The sequence below is a fragment of the Rutilus rutilus genome, assembly GCF_951802725.1.
Source record: "Rutilus rutilus genome assembly, chromosome: 3".
In the NCBI taxonomy this organism is placed as follows: Eukaryota; Metazoa; Chordata; class Actinopteri; order Cypriniformes; family Leuciscidae; genus Rutilus; species Rutilus rutilus.
In genome coordinates, this window is record NC_140211.1 from 26213055 (window position 1) to 26237155 (window position 24101).

The 24101-nt window shown below is 38.3% G+C and overlaps 1 protein-coding gene across 2 annotated transcripts in view; it reads right to left on the reverse strand.

Moving 5' to 3' along the window:
* Positions 1-17679: 17679 nt before the first annotated feature.
* The window catches only part of cyld (cylindromatosis (turban tumor syndrome)), a 28521-nt gene continuing 22099 nt past the window's right edge, over positions 17680-24101 (reverse strand). For both annotated transcript variants that reach the window (XM_084406087.1, XM_084406088.1), the window contains 8 exons: positions 23723-23845; positions 23469-23560; positions 22006-22072; positions 21763-21895; positions 20309-20417; positions 20026-20144; positions 19553-19769; positions 17680-19378 (listed from right to left, as the gene is read on the reverse strand). In XM_084406087.1, the coding sequence (XP_084262213.1) occupies positions 19194-19378; positions 19553-19769; positions 20026-20144; positions 20309-20417; positions 21763-21895; positions 22006-22072; positions 23469-23560; positions 23723-23845 (1045 nt within the window). In that variant the 3' untranslated portion in view covers positions 17680-19193. The remainder of the gene's footprint in view (positions 19379-19552; positions 19770-20025; positions 20145-20308; positions 20418-21762; positions 21896-22005; positions 22073-23468; positions 23561-23722; positions 23846-24101) is intronic.

Below are 24101 nucleotides of genomic sequence, written 5' to 3' on the forward strand. Positions count from 1 at the left end.
AATCCCAAGAACTACCATATCTTTCCCTGTCAATAACCAACATACTGCTCCCCATCAATCCATCTTCTCCATCTTTTTATCTGTTGGAGTTTTGTCCTCCATAATTCAGTTATCGTGGGAAACCATAATGAAATTTCTGCATTGTTTGTTATTCTCTCACAGTCTGTAATTCATCCCATCATACAACTAAATTGAAGTGTCCTTCTGCCTGTTAAATGCAGAGAAAGAGTCCCTTTATATGACCTGGTTATATTTCAGACCTCTCTGGGCAGCCTGTCTCTCTGAGGGGAATTAAGTTAAGCATGTGGTTGAAATGGTTGGTTATGAGTGGAAGCATTACAGCAACAGGCTTTTAAAATCCATTTTCCTGTCTCTGATTAGATTTGGTGTTATCATCACTGCAGTGCTGAAATGACTGTAGCTTGTTCATATTTCTGAAGAAAAGCATAAATCCAGATAATTGTGGCCTGTCTGCTCCAGTTAAGGCTGATGAAGAAATATTGCCCGCAAAAACCACAAGTCACTTACGTCTCCTTTTAAGGCTGCGCCTGGGGCCTCTCTGTTTCTTGCTTACCCTCATCCATCCATCCATCCATCCATAGTACTATATCTACACTGCTGTTTGAGGTCAGTAAGGTTATTTGTTCATTTATTTATTTTACTTGTTTTATTTAACACATTAAATTGATCAAAAGGGAAAATAAAGACCTTTTTAATGTTACAATCGATTTTTATTTCAAATAAATGCTGTTCTTTTGCATTTGCATCTATTCATCAAAATATCCTGAAAAAAATATGTATCACAGTTTCCACAAAAATATTAAGCAACACATGTTTTCAACAATGAAAACGAGAAGAAATGATTTTTGAGCACCAAATCAGCATGTGACACTGTAGACTGGAGTAATGATGCTGAAAATTCAGCTTTGCCATCACAGGATTAGAATATCTTAAATTGTAATAATATTTCACAACTGCTGTTTTTACTGTATTTTTGTCAAATAAAAGCAGCCTTGGTAAGCATAAGACGGTGTTGAAAACAGCATGACATTTTGGTAGTATTTTTAGGACTGCCAAATTTCATAAACATTCAGAGCCAAAAATGCTGCAAGGGAAGTCAAACTAACAAGCAAGTCTCTCACAACATTTACAAAGGTAAATCCTTTTCCTCAGGGTTACATTACCCTCATGGCAAAGTGTAAAGCAGCCAGCTGTGTAAAACTATACTAATCTGGCAACGCTACTGCAGTGAACCAACACTACAAAACTGGCAATCACCAAGGATGGGATGCCATTCACTTTGAGTGTGAGCAAAGCTAAAACTCCGCTTTTTGCCAGAGTTCCTAGCACCTGCAGAGCGGTGGAGTGTGTTGTAATTGCAGTTGTATAATGGCCTGTTTAACACTATGAATAGGAACAGTGCACCTGATGAAAACAATGAGCAAACCCAAGAGATTGAGTGTCTGCCAACACTAAACCCAACCATTCAAACTGCACACAGATAAAGTTACAGTTCACTACTCTGGACTGCATTAAACTAATGGCGTTCATTGATATGGCTCAAAATGGAGTTGTTTTTCAAAATATTCTTTAGAATAAGGAATGGCTTGAGTGCTTAACATATGGCTCAGCAGATTACTAATTGAATATTCCGTCTCTTATTTTGTGTATCACCTTTCGTCAAGGCAGCATACAACCTCTCACATATTGCATATGTTATTTCGTCCATAAATTACATGTGGCGTCACATGATATTATCAGCTGTAATCATGAATAGGGAGGCAGTTGGCCATTAGTGTGGGAGGATGAAGATGAGTAGATTAACTCATTGCTTATCACATTTTGCTCGAGAGCATGTGAAATCTATACAATACACACCATATTTAGATTGAAAACTATCTCTGTAATATATATGGACATTTTGGGTAAAAGTTAAAAGCACTTCTAATTATATTGGACATTACATGCACTATTCTGTTTTTTTTTTTTTTTTTTTTTTTATTAGAAATTAATATTTTTTATTCAGCTAAGATGCATTAAACTGATCAAAAGTGACAATAAAGACATTTTTGTTTTATTTCAAATAAATGCTTTTTTGAACTTTGAACTGCAGCACAACATTTATAGTATAAGAAATGTTTCTTGAACAACAAATCAGCATATTAGAATGATTTCTGAAGGATCATGTGACACTGAAAACTGGAGATATGGCTGCTGAAAATTCAGTTTGAAAGTACATTTTGAAAATTTTAATTGTTATAATATTTCACAATATTACCGTTTTATTGTATTTTTGATCAAATAAATACTGCCTTGATAAGCAGACTTATTTCAAAAACATATATACACACACGCACAGTAGGCCTATATGTATGCTATGCGTGCGTGTAAATTTACTTTTTTTTTGTTATTTCATCATAAGAGAAGCAGTGCAGTGATAATGTTTGGGTTGGTTTTTAAAGGTACAGCAGAAGCTGAGAAATTTCTATTCACCCCCCTTTTTTTTCCTGAGATTCTGTTTGAATGGTTTGTTCAGATTAACATATGTTAAAAGAGGGAGCAATAAATGATTTTAGTTTGCTTTTAATGCAAGGACTGTAGCCTTAACCATAACTCTCACACAAGCCCACTGTCTAAGGCTGTTTTATGATTACATCACAATGGTAAAGTTATGTTATGGCTGTATTGTTTTGGATCAGTGGTATATTGCTTTTGATATCTGTGCTTTTATAATAAGTACAGGCTCCATTTGGGTCATTATGTTCTCTCTAATGCCTGTTCCTTTTGTCAAAATGTTCTACAATATATCTAGCAAGGCATGCTTTGTGTGAATAATTGAAGATATCAGAATTTTAGAAGTTAATAAGCTCAGCGTTCGGCCATGTTAGAGGCGTACTTTGACAAATGCATTATATTTCCTCTTCCCTGATGCACTTACTATCTGTTACAGCTAATATAAATATGCAAATCTGCCTGTTGAACTTTACTGGGGCTGCTGTGATTCGTCTCTTTAAGATATTCATTTGCATGACTGAAGCACCCATGCATCATGCCAGTGTCATTCTGAAAGCAAATATTAATCAATTTTGCGTGATGTACCCCATCCCCCAGAAATCCCTGTTTCTTTGTTTGACAGTAACATTCGCTTTTTAACGTTTACTTGCTTTACAATTTAAGAATGGTCTTTGTGCATGACCCAGCTATTGTTGTATCTGGCCCTTTTACAATAGTGAACAGAGATGGTGGCATAATGAAATTGATTCATCTGTGTGAATTACATATGAATTTAATTAGATTGAATTATGTCCAATATCATCACAAAGGCTCTCTTTGAACTTTAAACCAATATTTCCATGAGCAGGTGATGTTCTTCGGTTCTGATTGACAGTGGTGTGGTGTGCATTTCTACAACACTAAAAAGGAGAATTCAGTGACTCCAGGATAAAACCAGAACCTGAAATCCATGAACGCAATTAGAATAATAAGACATTATAGGGTTATTGCCAATCAAATAATTATATTTGCGCTGCAGAGGTGGCACTGGCACAGAAGCTGCATCTGAAGTGGCATTTAGATGTATTTTCACAGACTGTTCTGCTCAGAGATGCCATGGATGCACATACACCGCAGTTACAATTGCATAAATAATGTTAAGAGATTCATATTTTAAACATAAAATGTACTGAAGATAGTCATATGAAATATTGGGGCAAAAAATTATAATTTAAATTTTAAACTAAAACCGCTTGCGGCAAATCACTGTCAAATCATGTCGTTCATTCAACCAATTCGCTCAAAACTTCATGAATGGGTCTTTGAATCATTGACTCAACCGATTCATAAAAAAATGCTGAATCATTCAGGAACGAAACACCACAGTAAAATAACAGAAAAGGTACTGGCAGCTTATTACCCGGACATTATCCAGTAATTTTACGGACATTTCCATTAACCCTCAAAACACATCGCAATGAAGTTCAAAATTCAAAATACAGGTAAAACATATGGAAAATGCTGTCAAATTAATACAATACATTGTGCCCTATTTTAGTGTATGTCACTTAATATTAACTGAAACATTGCTGATTTTAATTAATTAATTATACCATTGAATAACGTATAAAACAGAGATGATCTCAAGGCTGTGCCGGTAGGCAGAGATGGTATTTCAAAACTGGATATCCGACCTAAAACCGGACAGATGGCCGCCCTAGGTAGGCATTGCAGTATCTGCATGAACTCATCTGGATTAATGCACAAACCCTACATTTACACTTACCGACTACAGTAAATGTTTTATTCTAAACTCTGTCATGCTCAGGAACATTTAAGGAAACACAGATATGGGTCTGACTCACTCCCTGAATTAAGTTTCCATCATGATTCATTCATAGCAGAACATCAGAACTCCAACAGCCTGCTACAGTCAAACAGACAAAGTCAGCATGCTTTCTTTCTACTCTGTGTACTCTCTCACCGTCTCCAGCAGGGTTAAGAGCATTGAACTGCACACATTCATAACACAAATAAACTAGATGTTAGATAAATAGCCAGTTATTTGCAGCATAGCTGGAAATCAAAAGCCCAAGACTCGGAATACAATACAAACCTATCCAGAGGGCCTGCTCTTTGTGTCTCTGTCTCTCTGTCTCTGTCTCTGTCTCTGTCTCTGTCTCTTTCTCTCTCTCTCTCTCTCTCTCTCTCTCTCTCTGTCTGTCTCTCTCTCTCTCTCTCTCTGACACAGCCCCGGTGGGATCCCCAGTCAGACAAACAATGATAAAGTAGTGCTCTTATGCCTTTGACACTGAGGAGATGCAGACCTCAAAACGTCTAACTAATAAACCCTGACTGCCACAAACCTGTGTACACAGATATCAAATGTAATGTTAGAGATGCCTCTGTGTTTCTTAAAGAATATTGTTTATTAAGGTATTGCACATGTTCCCCAATCCCATTGGAAAAGGTCAATGTAAGGTAAAATAAAGTAAATCAGGCCACTTTTTGTCACTGAGGTGATTCTTTTCTTTTCTTTCAGAATTCAGCCTAATAGCCGCTGAAAAAGACGACATGTGGTCCAGATGAGCAATCTTCCCTAAAGCCTGGCTCAGACTACAGGAGTTTTTATATCTTAAACGATTGTGAAATCTGGTTGCATCACGCACATAAGGAGAATCTTTACAGATTTTCTTCTTTCAAATTGCATCACACAAGATATACCCGTACAGCTGCTTGTTGTTTTGCGGTCGCCATTTTAAAAGTTCAGTCCGTTTGTAGACTTGTTTCTCATTGGCTATTGTGGAAGTACTGACATAATCATAGTTGCAATCATTACAATTAAAAATCCTAAATATCAAACATGTTTGATATTGTCGGGCGGATCGGGAGGTGTAAGATTTGAACGCCTCACGTTACCAGATAACTGGGCCGAACATCGGAACCAACGATTTTTTTCCTCCAAAAGTCGTGAGGGGTAAATCGAGCATAAGTCGACCTGAAACTCCTGTACTCTGAGCCCGGCTTAAGTGAACAAAACAAAACGACTGGCATTCATCTGGGTCCCGCTGAAGTAAAAGGGCACATGAGAAGAGCAAAAAGTTTGATTGTGCGCAAGACCCGCGAAGTAACGGAGGGAGGACGGATGAGTGGATGGGTGGGGGTGCGGTTGCCGAAAGGTCAAGCATGTAATATAAGAGCAGGATCTTGGCCGTCTCCGTCAGACAAAAGCCTCCCGCGGCAGGCACTCCTCTGTTCTCTCTCTTCTCTTAATTACAGTCATATCACCCTGCCACCGCCGCCTGTCCTTAACATATTCCTCTTTATTTGGAGTCCTTTTTTCTCAGCTAATGGAATGTCAGCTCTCTGCTATTCCCTCTCCTCATCTCACACCGATCAAAGTGACCTCTGCCTCTCCGCCAGCGTGCAAATCAATACGCACACTGACAGAAAACCACACAACATATAATAAATGACAATCTGCGCACACACGCACACGGGCCGTCCCGTGGCATATCTGACAAAAGCCTTTCATAGCAGTCATTCTGGCACGATGGCAGTGAGTTATGTTCAAGAGAGGATTGGCGGAGCGCTCGGGTCTGCGCAGGTGTGGATATTACAGGGCAGGGTCGGTTAAAGCATCTCTCCTCGGTGTGTGAGAACGCCTGTCCCGGCCCGGGGCTGACAGCACCAATGCCATTACAGTTGTAGCTGTTTATTGTGGTTGTCTTGCTGGGAGAGGTTCTATCCAAAGCAATTTTCCTCTTAAGGGGGCAAATTGCTGGCGGAAAATTGTATGTGCTGTCGCTCAGCCATGATTGGCAGGGAGGCCGAGTTTGGCAACAGCGAATAAAGGAGAATGAAAGGATTTCATACTCGGAGCCGAGAGCAAGTGAGCAATGGAGGGATGGATGGAAGAAGGAACGAGAAAAAGCACAGTGCATATTAAAATGTGTTGTGAAAAACTGGTGTGAAATTTCACACAATTCTGAAAACGACTGCTGTTCTTCCAGGTGGAGAGAGAGAGAAGCCAGGTGTTTGTGAAGACCTCATAGAACTGGTAAATCTCTCCCTCTATCTTTTTTTCCATCGGTGTGCGCTAGCTTTGTAAAGGATCAGGAGGATTTGTAACAGCTGGCATTCTTCCAGTCACTTGAAACAAAGAGAGAGAGAGAGAGAGAGAGGAGGAAAACGGTGAAGTGATGGAGAGAACGGCAGACGCTTGCATTCAGCCAACTTTGATAGCAGTTATTATCTGCAGGCACTCTTATTGAAATAAAGGGGTGAAGTGCTGTGAACTAGTTGAGTTGTCTAAACTCTTTCGTTCTTTGTTGCATTAACAGTGTGGGCAGTCTCTCTCTTTGGGGTTCTGTCTGGTTTGCTTTTTTTCCTGTTCATAAACAAATATGAAACATTTTTCCTTTCTTTCTCTCTTTCTTTCTTTCTTTCTTTCTTTCTTTCTTTCTTTCTTTCTTTCTTTCTTTCTTTCTTTCTTTCTTTCTTTCTCTCTCTCTTTCTTTCTTTCTTTCTTCCTCCCTCTCTTACTCTACCTTTCTTTCTTTCTTTCTTTCTTTCTTTCTTTCTTTCTTTCTTTCTTTCTTTCCTGTTCATCCTTTTCTTTCTTTCTCTCTTTATTTCTTTCCTGTTTATCCTTTTCTTTCTTTCTTTCTTTCTTTCTTTCTCCCTCCCTCTACCTTCCATCCTTGCATCCTCCATTTCTTTCTTTCTTTCTTTCTTTCTTTCTTTCTTTCTTTCTTTCTTTCTTTCTTTCTTTCTTTCTTTCTTTCTTTCTTTGCTGTCCAAACTTCCTTATTTTCTGTCCATGCTTCTTTCTTTTCCTTCCTCCCATCCCTCTCATCCCTCCCTCGGTTCTTACGATCTTCCTTCCTCCCATCCTCTTCCTTCCTTTCTCTTTCTTTCTTTCTTTCTTTCTTTCTTTCCTGTTCATCCTTTTTCTTTCTTTCTTTCTTTCTTTCTTTCTTTCTTTCCTGTTTATCCTTTTCTTTCTTTCTTTCTTTCTTTCTTTCTTTCTTTCTTTCTTTCTTTCTTTCTTTCTTTTCCAAACTTCCTTATTTTCGGTCCATGCTTCTCTCTTTTTCTTTATCCTATCCCTCCTTCCCTCAGATCATTCTTTCTTTCCTGTCCATCTTTCTGTCTTTCTTTCGTTTTTTCTCCCTCCCTCCACCTTCCATCATTTTTTCTTTCTTTCTGTCTCTTTCTTTCACCCTCTACATTGCATCCTTCCTTTCTTTCTTTTGCTGTCCAAACTTCCTTATTTTCTGTCCATGCTTATTTATTTTCATTCCTCCTATCCATCCCTCCCTCCCTCAGATCTTTCTTCCTTTCCTTTCCTGTCCATCCATCCATCTGTCCTTCTTTCTTTCAGTCTTTCTTTCATTCTTTCTTTCTTTCTTTCTTTCTTTCTTTCTTTCCTGTCCATCCTTTTCTTTCTTTCTTTCTCCCTTCCTTCCTCTACCTTCCATCATTTTTTCTTTCTTTCCTTCATTCTTTCTTTCTTCTTCTTTTTCTTTCTCCCTCCCTCTACCTTGCATCCTTCCTTCCTTCTTTCCTTCCCTCACATCTTGCTATATCTCTCCTCCCTCTGCAGATGGCTAAGCCTCATCCATTAACTGTTATTGTTTTTCCTGAACATGACATTGATTCAATTTAACACCAATCAATTTCAAACGCTTCTGACATTCAGATCTGACCTTAAGGCAAACGACTCATGAACTATGATCAGAATTAAACTTTTGCTAACGAGGTGATCTCTCAGCCTTGCCCAACAGCAATGTTCGCTAAAAATTAGATCAATTATTATAAGGCAAACAGACCCTAAGTTGATTACCCTGCCCTCACTAATTTGTGTAATTAATAACCAGGCCTGGACTAGAATAAGAAGTTTATTAATCCATATCTACAAGCCAGTAATGAAATTGCATGGGCAGGTCATCCATTTAGATGGTAATGTCATAATCAATGCTGCCACACCATACATGTTAATGAGCATTGTTATGAATTGTTACAGTTAGAGCTGTGTGTATGGAGACGTCGGCCTTTTATGTTGTTATGTATGGCAATCAGACGCGTGAAAATGGCAAATCTAATTAGGAATTCCGACTGGAGCGGCTAGGAACACAGAGAGCAGTAGACGGTATCGGAGCTGACAGCTGCCAGCCGGAACGCCGAGTGTCGGAACAAAACCAGCATTCTGCGCCACAACGGGAATGACAGGAAAAAAGGATGTATCACAAACGAATAATTGCACTCTGCGTGGCCTCTTGCCATATAGCACAATAGAACTGCCAGCACAGGAAGAAGATGCTATTGTGTGTGTACAAGCACTCTTTATGAGTTTTACCTTAGAGTCGAGGGATAGACTCGTGTCATCTGCATGGCGATGAGGCTCCTGTTCTCACTCCTGTTCTCACACAGGTTCTCCCTGTCTTCCTCTGCAGGCCCTGTGTGGTGGTCCTCTTCTGCAAGATACTGCACTGCATTCATCTGCTAAATTCACACATATAGAGAACTCATTCTAGTTACACGATTCATATATAGAGGGTTTACACTAATTCATAGTATAAAGTTTCCTTATATTATGAATTAGTGTGTTAAAGTTTTATTGTGATTCAAGGGCCTTAAAGATTTGCCATGAGAAAAGTCTGCCACATTGGGGCCATTGGATCCCTCTGAAATTAAATATTCTATACGTACACTACAGTTTAAAAGTTTGGAGTCAATACGATTTTTTATGTGGTTTAAAACAAAGTCTCTCCTGCTCTGATTTCGATTAAACCCCTCCTTCCGAAATGTGCTGTGATTGGTTAGCTGGCCCAGTGTATTGTGATTAGCAGTGCTTAGCGAGTGTACTGAAAACGTCCCGCCCCTCCATTACTGCGAGTTCTTCTCTAGTGTAAATATTAAGGTTATTTCAAACCAATCTGAGCCTGATTCAGATCCTGACAATATTAATGAACAGAAGGGTCGCGCAGAACAGATTTCATGCACAGACTTTGCAAGCACGGATTTACCAGGACATTTCAGAGTGGTATGTTTTTTACATTATAGATACGATGTTATCAACCATTTAATCATGGTATTTGTCGGAAAACTAAGGTAATACAAACAGTAATCGATCACAAAACTATGGTTCATTTTCCTAAGGAGCGGTGAACCGTCTTACAAAAGCGAGAGTTTACAAAAGCAACAGAAAACAAGCTGTTCTCCATAAAATGTGCAGTGCACTGATAAAAGTTGGGTTTATAATGTTCAGGCTCCAGACTAACTTTTTTTACTAGGAGCGCTGTAGCCCCCGACTGAAAATTTTAGGAGCGCAAGCAGAAAATTTAGGGGCACACACCTTAAATCAGCTTGCAATGCATTTATTCAAATTTCCCCAAAAATAACTAATACTGACAAATTCTTTAATAATAAATAGACTTAAAGCTACACTGTGTAATTTTTTAAGTTGATTCTTAGCAAAAAACACTTTGTTCTTTCAAAATGATATGTGCGCGTTAATGTGTAATTACTTCTACCAACTAATCAAGTATTCTCGTAAGCGTAGAATCTGCCATTTAGAATACATACGAGCGAGTCGCTCGAATGGCGGCAGCCATGTTGCGCCTCCATCTTGAAAATACATTAGCCAAAGAGGGACATACCGGGAAATTCAAGCTTCGCCTTTCGCGTTTTTACACTCAGTGGCACCGTGACGAATGCGAGGGGGAGATTACTCGCGACTGCCGGCAGATTTGAAATAATATGGCCACCGTAGGAGTTAAAACGCCCTCGGAATGGGAGGGGCTAGAAAGTAATATTCAGTTGGTAGTCATAAACAATTTCACCGCTAGATGGGAGAAAATCCTACACAGTGTAGCATAGGCTACAGATATTACAGTGTGCAGTTTTATTTTAAGTTCACAGGCTCCAGACTAACATCTGAGGGCAGCAGCACCGGAGCCACTGAGTTCTACAGAAAATATCTGGTAGCACTGGGGCTGACAATAAAGCACTAAGCTTAATTTAGGGTGTAGATAAAATTAACTTTAATTATTATCATTCATAATGTCTTAATATTAAAAGCAAAACGAGTGAAAAAATATATATTAGGGAGTGAAAATTGCCAATAAGCATCCTACTGTTTACAATGTTTTTTTGTTTTAAATAAGTGTTTAAATAAGAGTTTTTCTAACGTTACATCTTAAAATGTTTAGTTTTAGGACAATCTTTGAAGTATGACCAAAAAATGTGTTGGTCAGCACATTAAAAATAACATTTATATATGATATTATAGTTTTGAAGTGCTGGGAAAAGATGTGTAGTAGGCTACTTGTACTGTAAGCGTTTGACTATTTATGTCACAATACCATAGTTATGGTTAGAGTTACTACATTAGCCTAAATCCATGGTGAATGTTGCTGATTTGTGGACTGAAAGCCTTCTACAAGTGTTTCTCCTGGTTTCCACGTCAGCGCTGTTTGATCAGATATCTATGGTTCATAACAGAGAACTCTGCACCGAATCGGAATGTTTCTCACTGGATCTCGCAGAGATGATGTTATTAATTCTGAGGCGAATTCAATGGATTTTTTCACTGGATCTCCAGAGTCTGGATCTCCTAGTAACAGTGTCGCGTGATCGAGATCGGCCCGCGACTGGCAAGGTCGGGGCGCTGCGCTGTTATTGGTCCGAACTAATAAACGGTCCGTGAAGCATAAATGAGTAGCGCATTTTCGTTCCGCTTTCATTTTGTTTGCATTCGCTGCTCTGCAACATTGTGGTCGCGCCAGCGCGACCTAAATAAATGTTTGGTCGCACCGGCAGGAAAAAATGTCGCAAAATTCGACCAATTGGTCGCTGTCTGGAGCCCTGAAAAAGTTCGTAAGCCTTAGGAAGGTCAAACAAATGAGTTTTGGAAAAAAGCAGTGTCTCTTTGATATAGTGATATAGTCTCTTTGATATAGTTAGGGCTACTCTTCTCTAATACAGCTCATCCAGGCCTCGTCCCCTTTTTTCGCGTATTCCGTGAGCACGGATTATTTAAATGAGTAACATTGTGACTTCATATTCAAATCGCGTTGTAGTCCAAACGAGCCATTTGCTGTAGTTCTTGAAAAGGGGATTCTGTTATCCGTTATCTCCCTTTGGAGTGGACTTTGAGCTTTGTAAACTTGCAGATCTTTTTTTATGCTCAAACAGCAACATTACACACAACTAAAGTTGAAAAAGTGTTAAAGCATAATAGGACCCCTTTAAAAAGGAAGTGTATATGTGGGGTATTCACCTTATTTTCGAACGCGGAAGTAAATATGGGTCCAGTTTCCGGTTTTTGTGCGGCACTTCCGTTTCCTCGCTTCTCTGGGCTAACTAACGATATCGATTGCGAAGGATTATGCAGAGTTGACAGAAAAATGTTACACATGCCTTAGCAGATGAATACAACAAATAACTAAAGCCCCGCCTCACCCAGGTCAGGTACTGGACCTGGTTGAAAACACTCATGCATAGCTCAGCTGGCAGATTGCCAAAACTTCGCCGGCGCCTTCAGCACCGCCCTAAACACGGTCGAGCCAACGCTGGACTAAGTTAATATATCTATGGAGGTAGGCTATTTTGTCATGTCAAATGTATTAATAATGTCATCAGAATGCAACCAAAGCACATGATAGCAATAAGTAGATGGCTATAAATAATTATAAATCATACAAAATAAATGCCATGATGATCATGCCATGATGACTAGATTTTATACAGGGGTTACTATAATGATTTTGTTCGTAGCCCAGCCACTTTTCTGGTATCAGGTGATCTTCTGTAGGTCTTGTGTTCACGAAATGAAAAGAACAAACATACGGTCGTTTCTTCAAATGGGCTGCGTGGCGTGTCCGTTATTTCGGCTCCCATGTTAACCGGTTATTTAGAGCTTGCACACTGCCTGCGTGACACGCGCGTCTCAGGGAAAACGCGTGCATGCTAGAAATAGAATCGATGCCTATTTTTCACGCGACACGCAAGCGTTTTGGAAGCGTTTCCAGGCAAAATAGAATAGGAAAATATGTTTGTATGTCATTTTGATATGAATACATATTAATAAATGACATTTATAACTTTTATAACATTTATAACACTTATAACTTTATATATATTTATAATTTATAATCTTTTTATTTTTATTTTATTTTTATTTTTTCTATTTTTTATTTATACCTATGTTACTTGTCTTGTCACTTTATATTGTATGTGTACTGGAAGCTACTGTCACCAAGACAAATTCCTCGTATGCGCAAGCATACTTGGCAATAAAGCTCTTTCTGATTCTGATTCTGATTCTGATTCTGATTTTGATGTTTGAATTTAGGTTTTGACATAAATGCAGATATAGCCTAAATGTAAAAAAATATATATATATTATCGATTTTCAAATATTGCACCTTTTAATACAGAACGAAATATTCTGTAGCCTTTTTGCCGTCAATACTGCCGACGTTGTCTTTGCTGCTATATATTTATGTTTAACATTAAGTGCCTTCCACAACTCTCTCCCCATATGTCGAATATATCACCAATGAGGCTTATCATGTCACCTCGCAGCAGCAACGCCTCGTCAGAGACGTTTCTGGTGTGCAAAGACATAGAAAACACCACGCAACAGAAACGCCACGCAGCCAGTGTGTCGCCGGTCGTATAGGGCGCCTGATTATTAAAATGTCAATAATTCGATGATTAAAACACTCCTGCTTCAAGTAAATCTTTCTTTTGTGCCAGTTATTATGACAACCTCTAACTGCACAATCCCGGTCTTCCTCGAAGCCATAACGATGAGTTTGTTGTTACGAACAACGCTCGCCAGTGACCGGAAGTGCCTTCTTCTTCTTGTTTAATGGCGATTAACTCCAAAGGAGCATTACCGCCAACCGGAAGTGCCTGACCGGAAGTCTCGCACAAAATACCGTCAACTGGCTGCGTCCGTATTTCCGTTAAAAATAAGGTGGATATAGAGATATGCGCCATTCACTCACACTGATTCACTTTTTACTACTAGGCTATTAAATAAACACTAGCAGTTGGAAGTATATATTTGATGAAACCTGAATTTACTGTAAGTGTACTGTAAGTAGCACAGTCCTTGTGTCCTAGTAAGCACCTGTAAATAATGCAGCGTTAGAGACAGATGAAAGGAAAGAAGAGAAAATGAAAAGTGCACAGGTGTGCAGTCAAACACACCAGTCCTGCCACATTTGCACACCGATGCTAACTGCTTTTAGCACCTTACACATGCCACTGTGTGTAAGTGTGTGTGATGCCTGTTATAAGCTTAAATATTTTACACATGCACGCTGCATATGTAGCTCTGCAACACCTGTTCTTCAGAGCAAACTGCAGCATCTGCTACACAGCTCATTAATGACTGCACAGATACACACCAACATGTATTTCAACAATGTGTATTTTTCTCCCATCTCTCACACCTTTCGCAGTTCGTATTAAACCTCTATAAATTTCCCTTTGATTAGTGAAGACTGTGTTTTACAACTAAAATGACAAAGTCTGATCTAAGTTTGATCACAGGCATCAAGATGATCATTAAGAGCTCGAGATGAAACTTAATCAAAGAGATTGTTTAAAGAAGGGTGAATAAGAAGAGGTAATGCTATCATCAGTCATCATCCCAGCATTACCTGCTCTAGTTTTTGAGCTTTGAAGACGGCCAATAAAAGCTGCTGTTAGGATGAAGTTAAAGTGATTCTCTGGGTTTATATTGGGTTAGTACTGATTGGCTTTAAATTGCTCTGTCTCGAGATTCCCTTTCATCTTTACTGCTGGAAATCACTGTTTTCCTGTTGTCTGAGTAGGTTTAAACATTTACTTTCTCTCTCTCTCTCACACACAGGTTTGCATGGATGTTTTCCCTTGGGAACATGAGGAGGAACAGCTCAAGGAGTGAATTTCAAATAACTAGCAGTAAAGCTGAAGAACAAGACACATTGAATCAGTAAACAATGGTCAAATCACAGCCAATGTTTGTATATTTCCATGCTGAGTGCTCAGATTATAGGCATGTGCACTATGGAAAACCAGATATAGGCAAAGCTGAAGGCCAACCTGTGAAAGATGCATATTCACACGCAGTGTTAAGAAAGACATGAAGTGATATTTGCTTCTTGAATCTCTTTTCATTCATTTTCAACATAGGCCTACTTTATCTTTGTGTCAAGAAGGCAGCGGCTCAGAAGCTTCAAAGCACTAATGCTACAGCTACGGTGACAAAGTTACTAGCTCTAAAACGGTGTTTTGAAATTAGTAACAGAGGCTTGGGGTAGTTCTACACACACAAGCACTTTAAGGACAAAAACCTGACAAATGTCTTGAAATCAAACATGTGAACAATGTCTTAAAGTATAGCTGTGGTATAAGTAGAATAATCGATTCTGGTCTGTTGAATTATTGAAAAATAATGCAAAGCTAACCCACGTCAATTATTCCTTTTTTCCTTATGTAGGCATAATATTTTAATACATTGATACATAAGACAGTTATGTAACCCCCTTTAACCCGAAGTGTTACTCTCCTAAATGCGGAATTATTTACGGAGTAGAATTCAAAAAGCGTAATTGTTTGGGGCGAATTTTTGTACCTGAAGCTCGCAAGCCTCATATGTAAATAATATACTGATGCGAAATTTGTCACGTTTTCGCTCGTAACTTCATGATCGTGGAAAATAACATGATATTATTTACAGCAGATTCTCACAATACGAGACATAAAACTCCATAGGCGCTAACTAAAAACAAATAGCTTTATGTAAAAATGTAGCTTTCACGGGGCGCTTTCGCTCGTAACTTCATTAAACATGCACAGATAGTAGATTTTCAGATAGTAGAAAATGGCACATTACTTACAGTGGATGCTCCCAACTGAAATGAGTCAAAAATCAACAAAATCCATCGATAACGAGGAACAACCATTTTAAAAATGCCGATTAGGTGGTGTCAAGGACTAAACAAAAAGGTTACAAATGATGTAACTTTTGATTACTTAAAGGTGCACTGTGTAATATTTAGGAGGATCTGTAGACAGAAATGCAATATCATACCTTACATAATGAACTGTTATGTTTTTATTACCTTAGAATGAGCCATTTCTATCGACATACACCGCGGGTCCCCTTACATTGAAATGCGCCGACATGTTTCTACAGTAGCCCTAAACGGACAAGCGCGTTTCGTCACTATGTTGTTCTTCGTGCAAAGAAGCTAGCTAAAGTCAGCCAATAAAACACTGACACAATGATGAACAAGTAACAATAATATTCGCAATAACATATCGTTTTTCTGAATAATAATCACATAAAGCTAATTTCTTATTTTATCTTTGTAAAGAAACCTCATTGCTTAACTGGCTACTCTCTTCTGTCTCAGACGACGATATATATTTTTCTGTCGGCCACCGTAACTTCTGTTGGTTGCAATTCGCAACCTCACCACTAGATGCCGCTAAAAATTACACAGTGCACCTTTAATGCTATCACCACAAAATTTGATCCAGATGCAGCTCATATGCAGGGACACTTTCCCAAAAAAATATTATCCTCCTACTTAATTTCCTTCCTGGTTTATTGCATGTCAAATAAGAAAGATATGTACAATTATTTATCATCATAGCTTTTATCAGCAGTTTCTCAGCATGATAATGTCCAAATGTAATGATTTTTTGTTCTAAAAATCGAACAAGTTTTCTATCAAACAATACCTACCTTTTGATTCCTTGCTATGGTTTTGGAGTTATGAGTCTACTTTTGTGTATGTCACAAAAGCAACTCTAAAAATGTCTTAAGGGGTTAAGAAAACTTCTGTTTTACAAATTTAAGTGGATTGCACACAATAAAGTTAAGTTAAATAAAAAGTTCAAGAATTGTGTTCTGTTAGCTTAATGAACAAGCAGCAAAATCATTTTTTGAGTCCGCAAAGCAAAAGCACACATTAAAACCAATCATTATATTCCTGAACTATCATCGGGAGTGTACACCTCTAACAACAGCAGATCTTCTGTTTGTCAGAATCAAAGTTGACAGAGAAGGAAACCATATGCTTTGATTTTATTTGACATTCACCCCCCAAGGCAATAGTCTAATGGTGAGAATGGCAATACTGTTCTCCATCTGGTCAGGTAGCGCCAGCGTAGGGGTAAATTAGCACGTGGCACACAGCAGGCATATGCCACAGCATAAAGCTACAAGAGAGCATTGTGAGCCAGCTGTTGTGACGACAAATACTAGAAGGACAATTGTGCAGTTCGCAGGCTTGAAATGGACGTGAAACGACAAGACTAAAAGGCAGAGATGTGTTGGAGTTGCTTAAGTGGAGTGTACATTTTTATTTGTGAGAAACCATTTATAAAACTCCAACAGACTTAATTCTGAGTTTCCAAATGCACAGTTGACGAAAAACACTTTATTTTAATGTGTCCTTGTTACACGTTACATTACTATTGTAACAAGAGTAAATTATCGATAATTACTAGCAACTAACACTAAACCAACCTTTTAACCTATAGGCCTAGTAAGCACACGCTGTTAATTAATTACTCAGTACTTATTTGTGTAATTACACCATAACAAGGGCACATTCAAATAACCCAGAAATGTATATGGCTACATCTACTGGTACAACTGAACATGTAATGGCCATGACCATACGAGGTCATCAGGGGCGGGGACTCAATGTGGTGTGTGTGTGTGTGTCTCCAGTTGCTGAGCCTTCACTACACATCAGCCCCATCTGTCCAGCATTGGTGTGTTTGCTTTCGAGACCACATCATGCCCCGGCCGTGACACCATGTTAATGAGATCCACAGAGGTGACAGGTGAAAGCAGCAGCACCGCTGGCAGTAGACAAATCCCCACACAAACACTCGCAGACTTATGACAACACTGAAGGCAATGGACATCCAAACACACCTCTCCCGCCTGCCTGCAGAAGACAGTCTACAAACACACTTTCACACACGTGGCAGATGAAAACACTGTTGGCATCAAAGCACAAATGCTGCACGCATCTCGGTGACATGCGAAGACAGAGATTCTCACAGCTTGGTGGCACATCTGTCAACTTTTCAAGGTAAATATCCACTTCACATACACACACAAACTGCACTCCTTCTTCTTGCTTGTCTTCACTTCTATTTAAAAAAAAAAAAAAAAAACTTTTTACCAGACATAATCCCAAATGAGCAAATCAAAAGCAGTGCAGCCATTACCACAAAGAGCTGTTTTCAAAATGGCGTTTTAATTTAGTTAACATTTAGGTGAACAGCACAGAGATAATAAAGTCCACCTGGCTTCATTTTACAAGTACACCAGTCGTCATCCTTTCTCCCATTACAGCCGCTCACGGAGAATCTCTCCCATAGTGTACGGTTACATTAGCAGAGATTAAAAAACAATCCCAGTGCATGTTTCTTTTCATAGCTCTTCAGTTATAACCAGGCTGTGTAAACAATCCAGTAACCCATAGGTAAAGTGTGCATGGTACATCAAACCAGTATTTCGATGAACAGTGTTACTGCAAATTTGCCAACAGTGCTGCAGTATAGCATGAGACAGCTCTTGCCCGTTCAACCTCAGCAGTGAACACTCAAACCAGAGCATGGCATTTACAAACAGGAACTTGAATCAGCTTCTTGTCCTTGACTGCAAAACTATAACTTTTTGAATATCATAATGTTATCATAATACTTGCAAAAATTGACTTGTATCTGTACAAGTAACGTACTGATATTTTTACCACTTCGAGAGCATGGCCTGGGGAGCTGCTATTATTTTTTGATATTTAAAAAAACAACATAATATCTATATTTATAAAAAAAATAATTATAATAAAAATGAAATAACTCCCAATTCAACAAGAAAAAGCTCAATTATATTATTCTTCATGTCAAAAAAAAAATGTGTGTGCTTAATCACCTCATTCGTCGGACCAGTGCATGGCAGTCGAGGGCTTTATGTATGTGAACACACCTGACAAAGACTTCACAGCAAAATATAAAGGCAAAAAACAGGGACCACACACAGTCCGTCTGAACTATGATTAATGCTGGATGCTGCAGTGCATTAAAATGGGTCGTTGATGAGTGGAAGCATTCAGACGGAAGGGAGACATCTCGTTTTGGTCCTTCATCCAAGGCTTTATTTACAGGGTACAGTATGTTGCCGTTTGAAGGGGTCAGTTCTGGCGGGAGGAGGAGAATGTTAAGCCATCAGGTGAGTGAGTGTCTGCGATATGCTGGAAAGGGCTGGAAAGATTGTGGATTCTCTCCATGTAGCAAAAACGCCACTCCGAACACTCAAGAGCTTGAGCTCAGTCAAAGACGGCACAAATCAGAGAAAACAACAACACTTCAACAAACACACAAACACATACGCTCTCACACAGTGCAAATAGGCTTTTTCCTTCATTCTCTTGATCTCGCCTTCGCTCATATGGCCGTATTTACCCTGCGGTATTTACAGAGATGCAGAAGAGAGGATGAGGCAACTGGACATGGGATATTCAATCTTGAGTGCGTCTTCCTGGGCACTTTTCTTCTTTTTTTCTTCCTCATTCTCTCTTCACCACAGCCCCTTTGTTCCCTCGTTCCATAATCTCTCCTTCTCGGCCATTTTCTTTCCTACCTTTCCGTCCGTCTTTATTTCTCCCTCTCTATTTATAGAGGCTCATGGTAGGACTCTGGTACATGCACATATAGGCGTCACAGAGAAGTCTGCGTGCATAGCCCTGGATGTTCTTGGGGTCCAGCGCGTGGAGTTCCTCTGGGGTCATCTTCAGGTAGGCCCCTACTTCTGGGCACGGGGACACCTGTGGGATGTTAAACCCGTTCTGACCACCTGCCACCAAAAACAGAGAAAATGAGTTAGAAAAAAAACAAACAAAAAAGAGTTAGCGACAGTAAATTCAATAAAAGCTAAGAATGGTGCATCAATTTATTATTGTGACTCAAAAATGAGTGAAAGTTCAATAAAAAAAAAATAACACAAAAAAGGTTTATAAGTCCTCTGTACCGTCGCGGTCAGCCATACTATCGAAGAACAGCCAGGCCGAGTCTGCGGATCCGTATTTGACAAAGGCGACATAGTGGCTTGTCTCAATGCAGAGCACGGCAAACAGCTCCATCTGCTGGTGAGGGTAAGATCCCTGCCTCCACACTGACTCCTGCAGCTCTTTTGGGACAGATAACTTAACATACCGATGAGACTTACGCCGTGGGTGCAGATGTACCTAAAGGTCCAGGAAGTGAACACATATTCAGTGTCAAATATTCGGAAAAAACAGGTACACACATATATGCACATTAATCTATATTCAACCACTGTAAGGAACTGTTATAGTTGTCTGAACTTAGGTAAATGCGTTTGAACAATGATTTATTTGGAAAAGCCTCCATCTAGTGGATATCAAAGGTATTGCAGACAAGATGAGCGCTAGAAGAGCACCTTTGTGCTTAAATGTGCATATGTCCGGGTGTGTGTCCTACCTGTGTATTGCACTTTTCACAGAACTGCTTTATCTTTCCTGGTGTGATGTCACAATCTTCGTAGCACTCTCTGCACTCGTAAAGAGCCAAACAACCACAGATTCGACATTCTCTAGGGGCTGACAAAAACATTTGTTATATCGTTTTCCTTTAAACACTGAAAACACAGAGCACAGCTAGAATGATACATTACTATAAAATGAGTTCTTTATCTCAAACACAGATTCATTACTTTGGTATGTGGAATTTTATTCAAATAACTGCAGTTATTGAACTGACTCACTGTCATCTAATAGATCTGTGATGTCAAGCTCCAAAGAAGGGAAGATCTTATTAAACATCTTAAAGTCCTTCCCAAAGCGAGGCATCTGAATTATAAGGCAAGAAGGGGCCTGGACAGAAACAAACAGACAAGAACATGACAGCCCCCTTCATTTGTCCTAAGCAACAATATTTGGATGTGTAAATTATCCTCTGAATGCATCTTTCTCTATTAATTTTGTGATTGTTCTATGTGCTTATTTGGAGAAATTCAACATTGAATTTATAAAATAATAATAGTAGTAGTAGTCATATAATGTGCAGTATAAATGTAAAAGTTCAGAAATAGTACCTCAAATTGATTTAACAATTACTCTGCCATTCGAAATTTTGGGGTCAGTAAGATTTTTTTTTTTTTAAATTATCATTTTATTTAACAAGGTCCAAAATTGATTAACAATAAAGACATAAATAATGTAACAAAAGATTTATATTTTTTAAATAAATGCTGTTTTTTTTTTTTTTTACTTTCTATTTATCAAAGAATCCTAAAAATATGACATGGTTCAAATCTGATAATAATAAGAATTAGTTTGCATCAAATCAGCATACTGGATTGATTTCTAAAGGATCATGTGACACTGAAGACTGGAAGACACCGCTTTACCATCACAGGAAAAAAATACACTTTAAAATATACTCACATAGAAAACTTTCAAAATATTATTGTTTTTACTGTATTTTTGATCCAATAAATGCATCCTTTGTGAGCATAAGAAAGTTCTTTCAAAAACATTTTACTGACCTCAAACCTTTTAAGTGAGTTTATAAAAAAATGTAAAAGATTTTTATTAAGATATTATAAAGAACAATAAAATATGGAAGTAAAAGTGGCCTCTCCACTAACTACAGTCAAACCAAAATTTATTCAGACACCTTCAACATTTCTCACATTATCACATTTTATTCGCTATAGTTTCGAAAATGGTAATAAAATATGACAAATCAGTTGATGTTTCACTGGTTTTGGCCATCCTTCTGTTAGACTGTCTCACAAATGAATTAGGTTGAATAGCTGTCAACTGTCATCTGTTGAATTTGAGTACACAATTAAATAATACCAATTTAGGTCAACCAATTACCAAGCAATGCTTAATTGTGTTCAGTCTGTGGTGTCAAAAGGTCGCATTAGCAATTAAAGAAAAACACTTAAGCAAAACATGGTCAGGTCAAAGTGTCTGAATAATATTTGGTCCCAAATTTGTATACATTTTACTGGTAGTCCACTGTATGAAGAATTTTTGGGTATAATATGTCACAGTTTACTTTATTTTGCTATCCTCACTTACATAAATGAACTATAGTATCCTGCACCCGCTAGTAAAAAAATATCAGAAATTATATCTGGTGTCTGAATCATTTTTGATTTGACTGTATATGGCTATCAATGATACAGAGCATGCCTTGTGTACATACCTCTGCAAATTTGAGATCACTGTTGATGAAGGACCACTCCAGAAGTTGCTGGCTGGTTGGCACCATAACTTTATCTTTCTTGTCCATAAAGATTTGATAGAAGTAACAGTCCTGAACCTTCTGCCCTGCAGACCTGCAAAAGATAAGATAAAAGATAGAAACACCACTTTTTAATACTAGCTTTGTTGACTTCCCAAATATGCTGATTCTAGCATGGAGTTGAAGGGTGTGTGAGAGGCGCACCGAAGTTTGAGAAGAGGGTCGACTCTCAGGATGTGATGAAACAGGATGTTGAGGAACTCCTCAGGATCTGAACAGAGAGAATAACTTATTTCAATTCACACCATACAAATCAAAATGTGAAATAACTTAAAACAATGAATCTATTAATTATTTGTAGTTAATACGCAGACCTTAATAAAATAAATGTGTTTTTTTTAGGTGTTTAATATATATCCCATTGAGGTCCCACATAATTTAAACATGCAGTAAAACAAATATTTAGCATTTAATACATTTTTGGTGCTATAGATCATGTGTGTTTTGATGAACAACTAGGTTTTGAAAACAAAACAAAATTAGCATCCTTAAAATTAATGACTTTATCTGTAACGTTTTTTTTACTCTGCTTGTGCAAAGAATGTAATGTTCTGTGTGTCATAACAGGGCTGTGTGTGATAGACATAACTGTGCCACCTGTGTTTCAGTATGGCAGCACAATGTTCCCAAAAACAGCAGGATGTACTCAAAATAAAAGTAAATGGGAAAAATCCATTCCCAAACCACTTGGTATAATAATAACAGTTTTTGAGGGGATACTATAGTATGTTTTATGTTTTAACAACTAAGAACAAGATCTCTGATATAGTTTTGCAGTCGTATTGTGTAACTGAAAACATTATTTCTTCATATTTCGTAGTATAGAGTTAGCTTGGAAATCCAGACCTAAATCTGAAAGATTAATGGTCTGGCATCGACTAATAAAAATCGGCCAGCTCGAGGGGCGGCACCAAGCATGCATTTGAAAATCTGGATAACACTACGACCAATCACAACAAGCCCCATATGCTTAGCTATCAGCGGAGCTAACTGGTAGATTAGACTCTTGCCGTATCCGGTCGCATTCTTGCAAAGGAACGATTCGAGCGCCGTCTTCTGTTCCTCTTTTAGATAAAAAGCCAAGTCTAACTCGTTCATTGAAGCGACCAAAGCCGTTTCAAACAACTGGTGTTCATCCATAGCCATCTTGCAATGTTTACTAATGACTTCGACGTCACAGTGCTGTCGTCATCCGTTTAGCTCGCCTCTGGCCCGCCTATATCAGATAACCCGATGTGATTGGTGCAGCTCGGATACAAGGGCATATTTAATGAGCATCATTACTCGACACCAGAGTAACTCGCTGAGCAAATTCAACTTGTGCTCTCGCGAGAACTCTGGATTTCCAGGGTAAGTATAGAGTACTGTTTTCCAAACAGTACAATGTAGTATCAACATTTCCTGTAAAAAATCATGTGGATAAACCTCTAATAATTAATTCTCTATTTGTGTTGTTCCTCAATATTGCAGATGCTCAAAATGAAAATAAATCAACTGCTGAATAAAACACTGTAATTTTTTGAGAAAATCATTTTCTGTTTGCGCCTACAGAGGGCAGTATCAATACATTTCTTCTACAGTGACATGAAACATGAGACTTTTCTCACCCTTCTCTTCTGAAGTGAATCCTGACGCCGCCTCCACTTTCTCCAATATCCTCCTAAGTTTCATTATTTTAGTGGCGCACACGTAGCCATGTCTAAAAAATAATTAGAACACATGAACACAGATTAATAAAAGATTATGTCACAGAGAATAGGTAAAAGAGAATTTGGATGAATATTTAGATGCACAATATTATATTGGCTAATAGAGATGAAGCAGCCAAATAATGTGTGGTAATAAACTGTGTTTCACTCACATTCGTAGTGGGTTGACTATTTCTGTGCGCAGTAACTCTTGAGTCTCTTTGTAATATTCTACATCAGTCTTGGATCTCGGCCTTAAGAGTACTGTATCCAACACAGAACTAAAAGAGAATAAACTGACATACAGAGAGAGACAGAGAAATACTTATAAATGTAACATTAAATATTAGTTTATAATCTGTTAAGCATCTTCTATGCATTGCATGTCAAACAAATGTAATATGTAATGCGTAAAGTAATATACTTTTAAGTCTCTGTGTAGATATCATGGAGAAACAGAGATATTAAACACTTATGTGTGTGTGTGTGTAGTGTACTGATTTGACCTACATTATGAGGACCATCCTTATATTATAGTGTGTATTCAGGTTT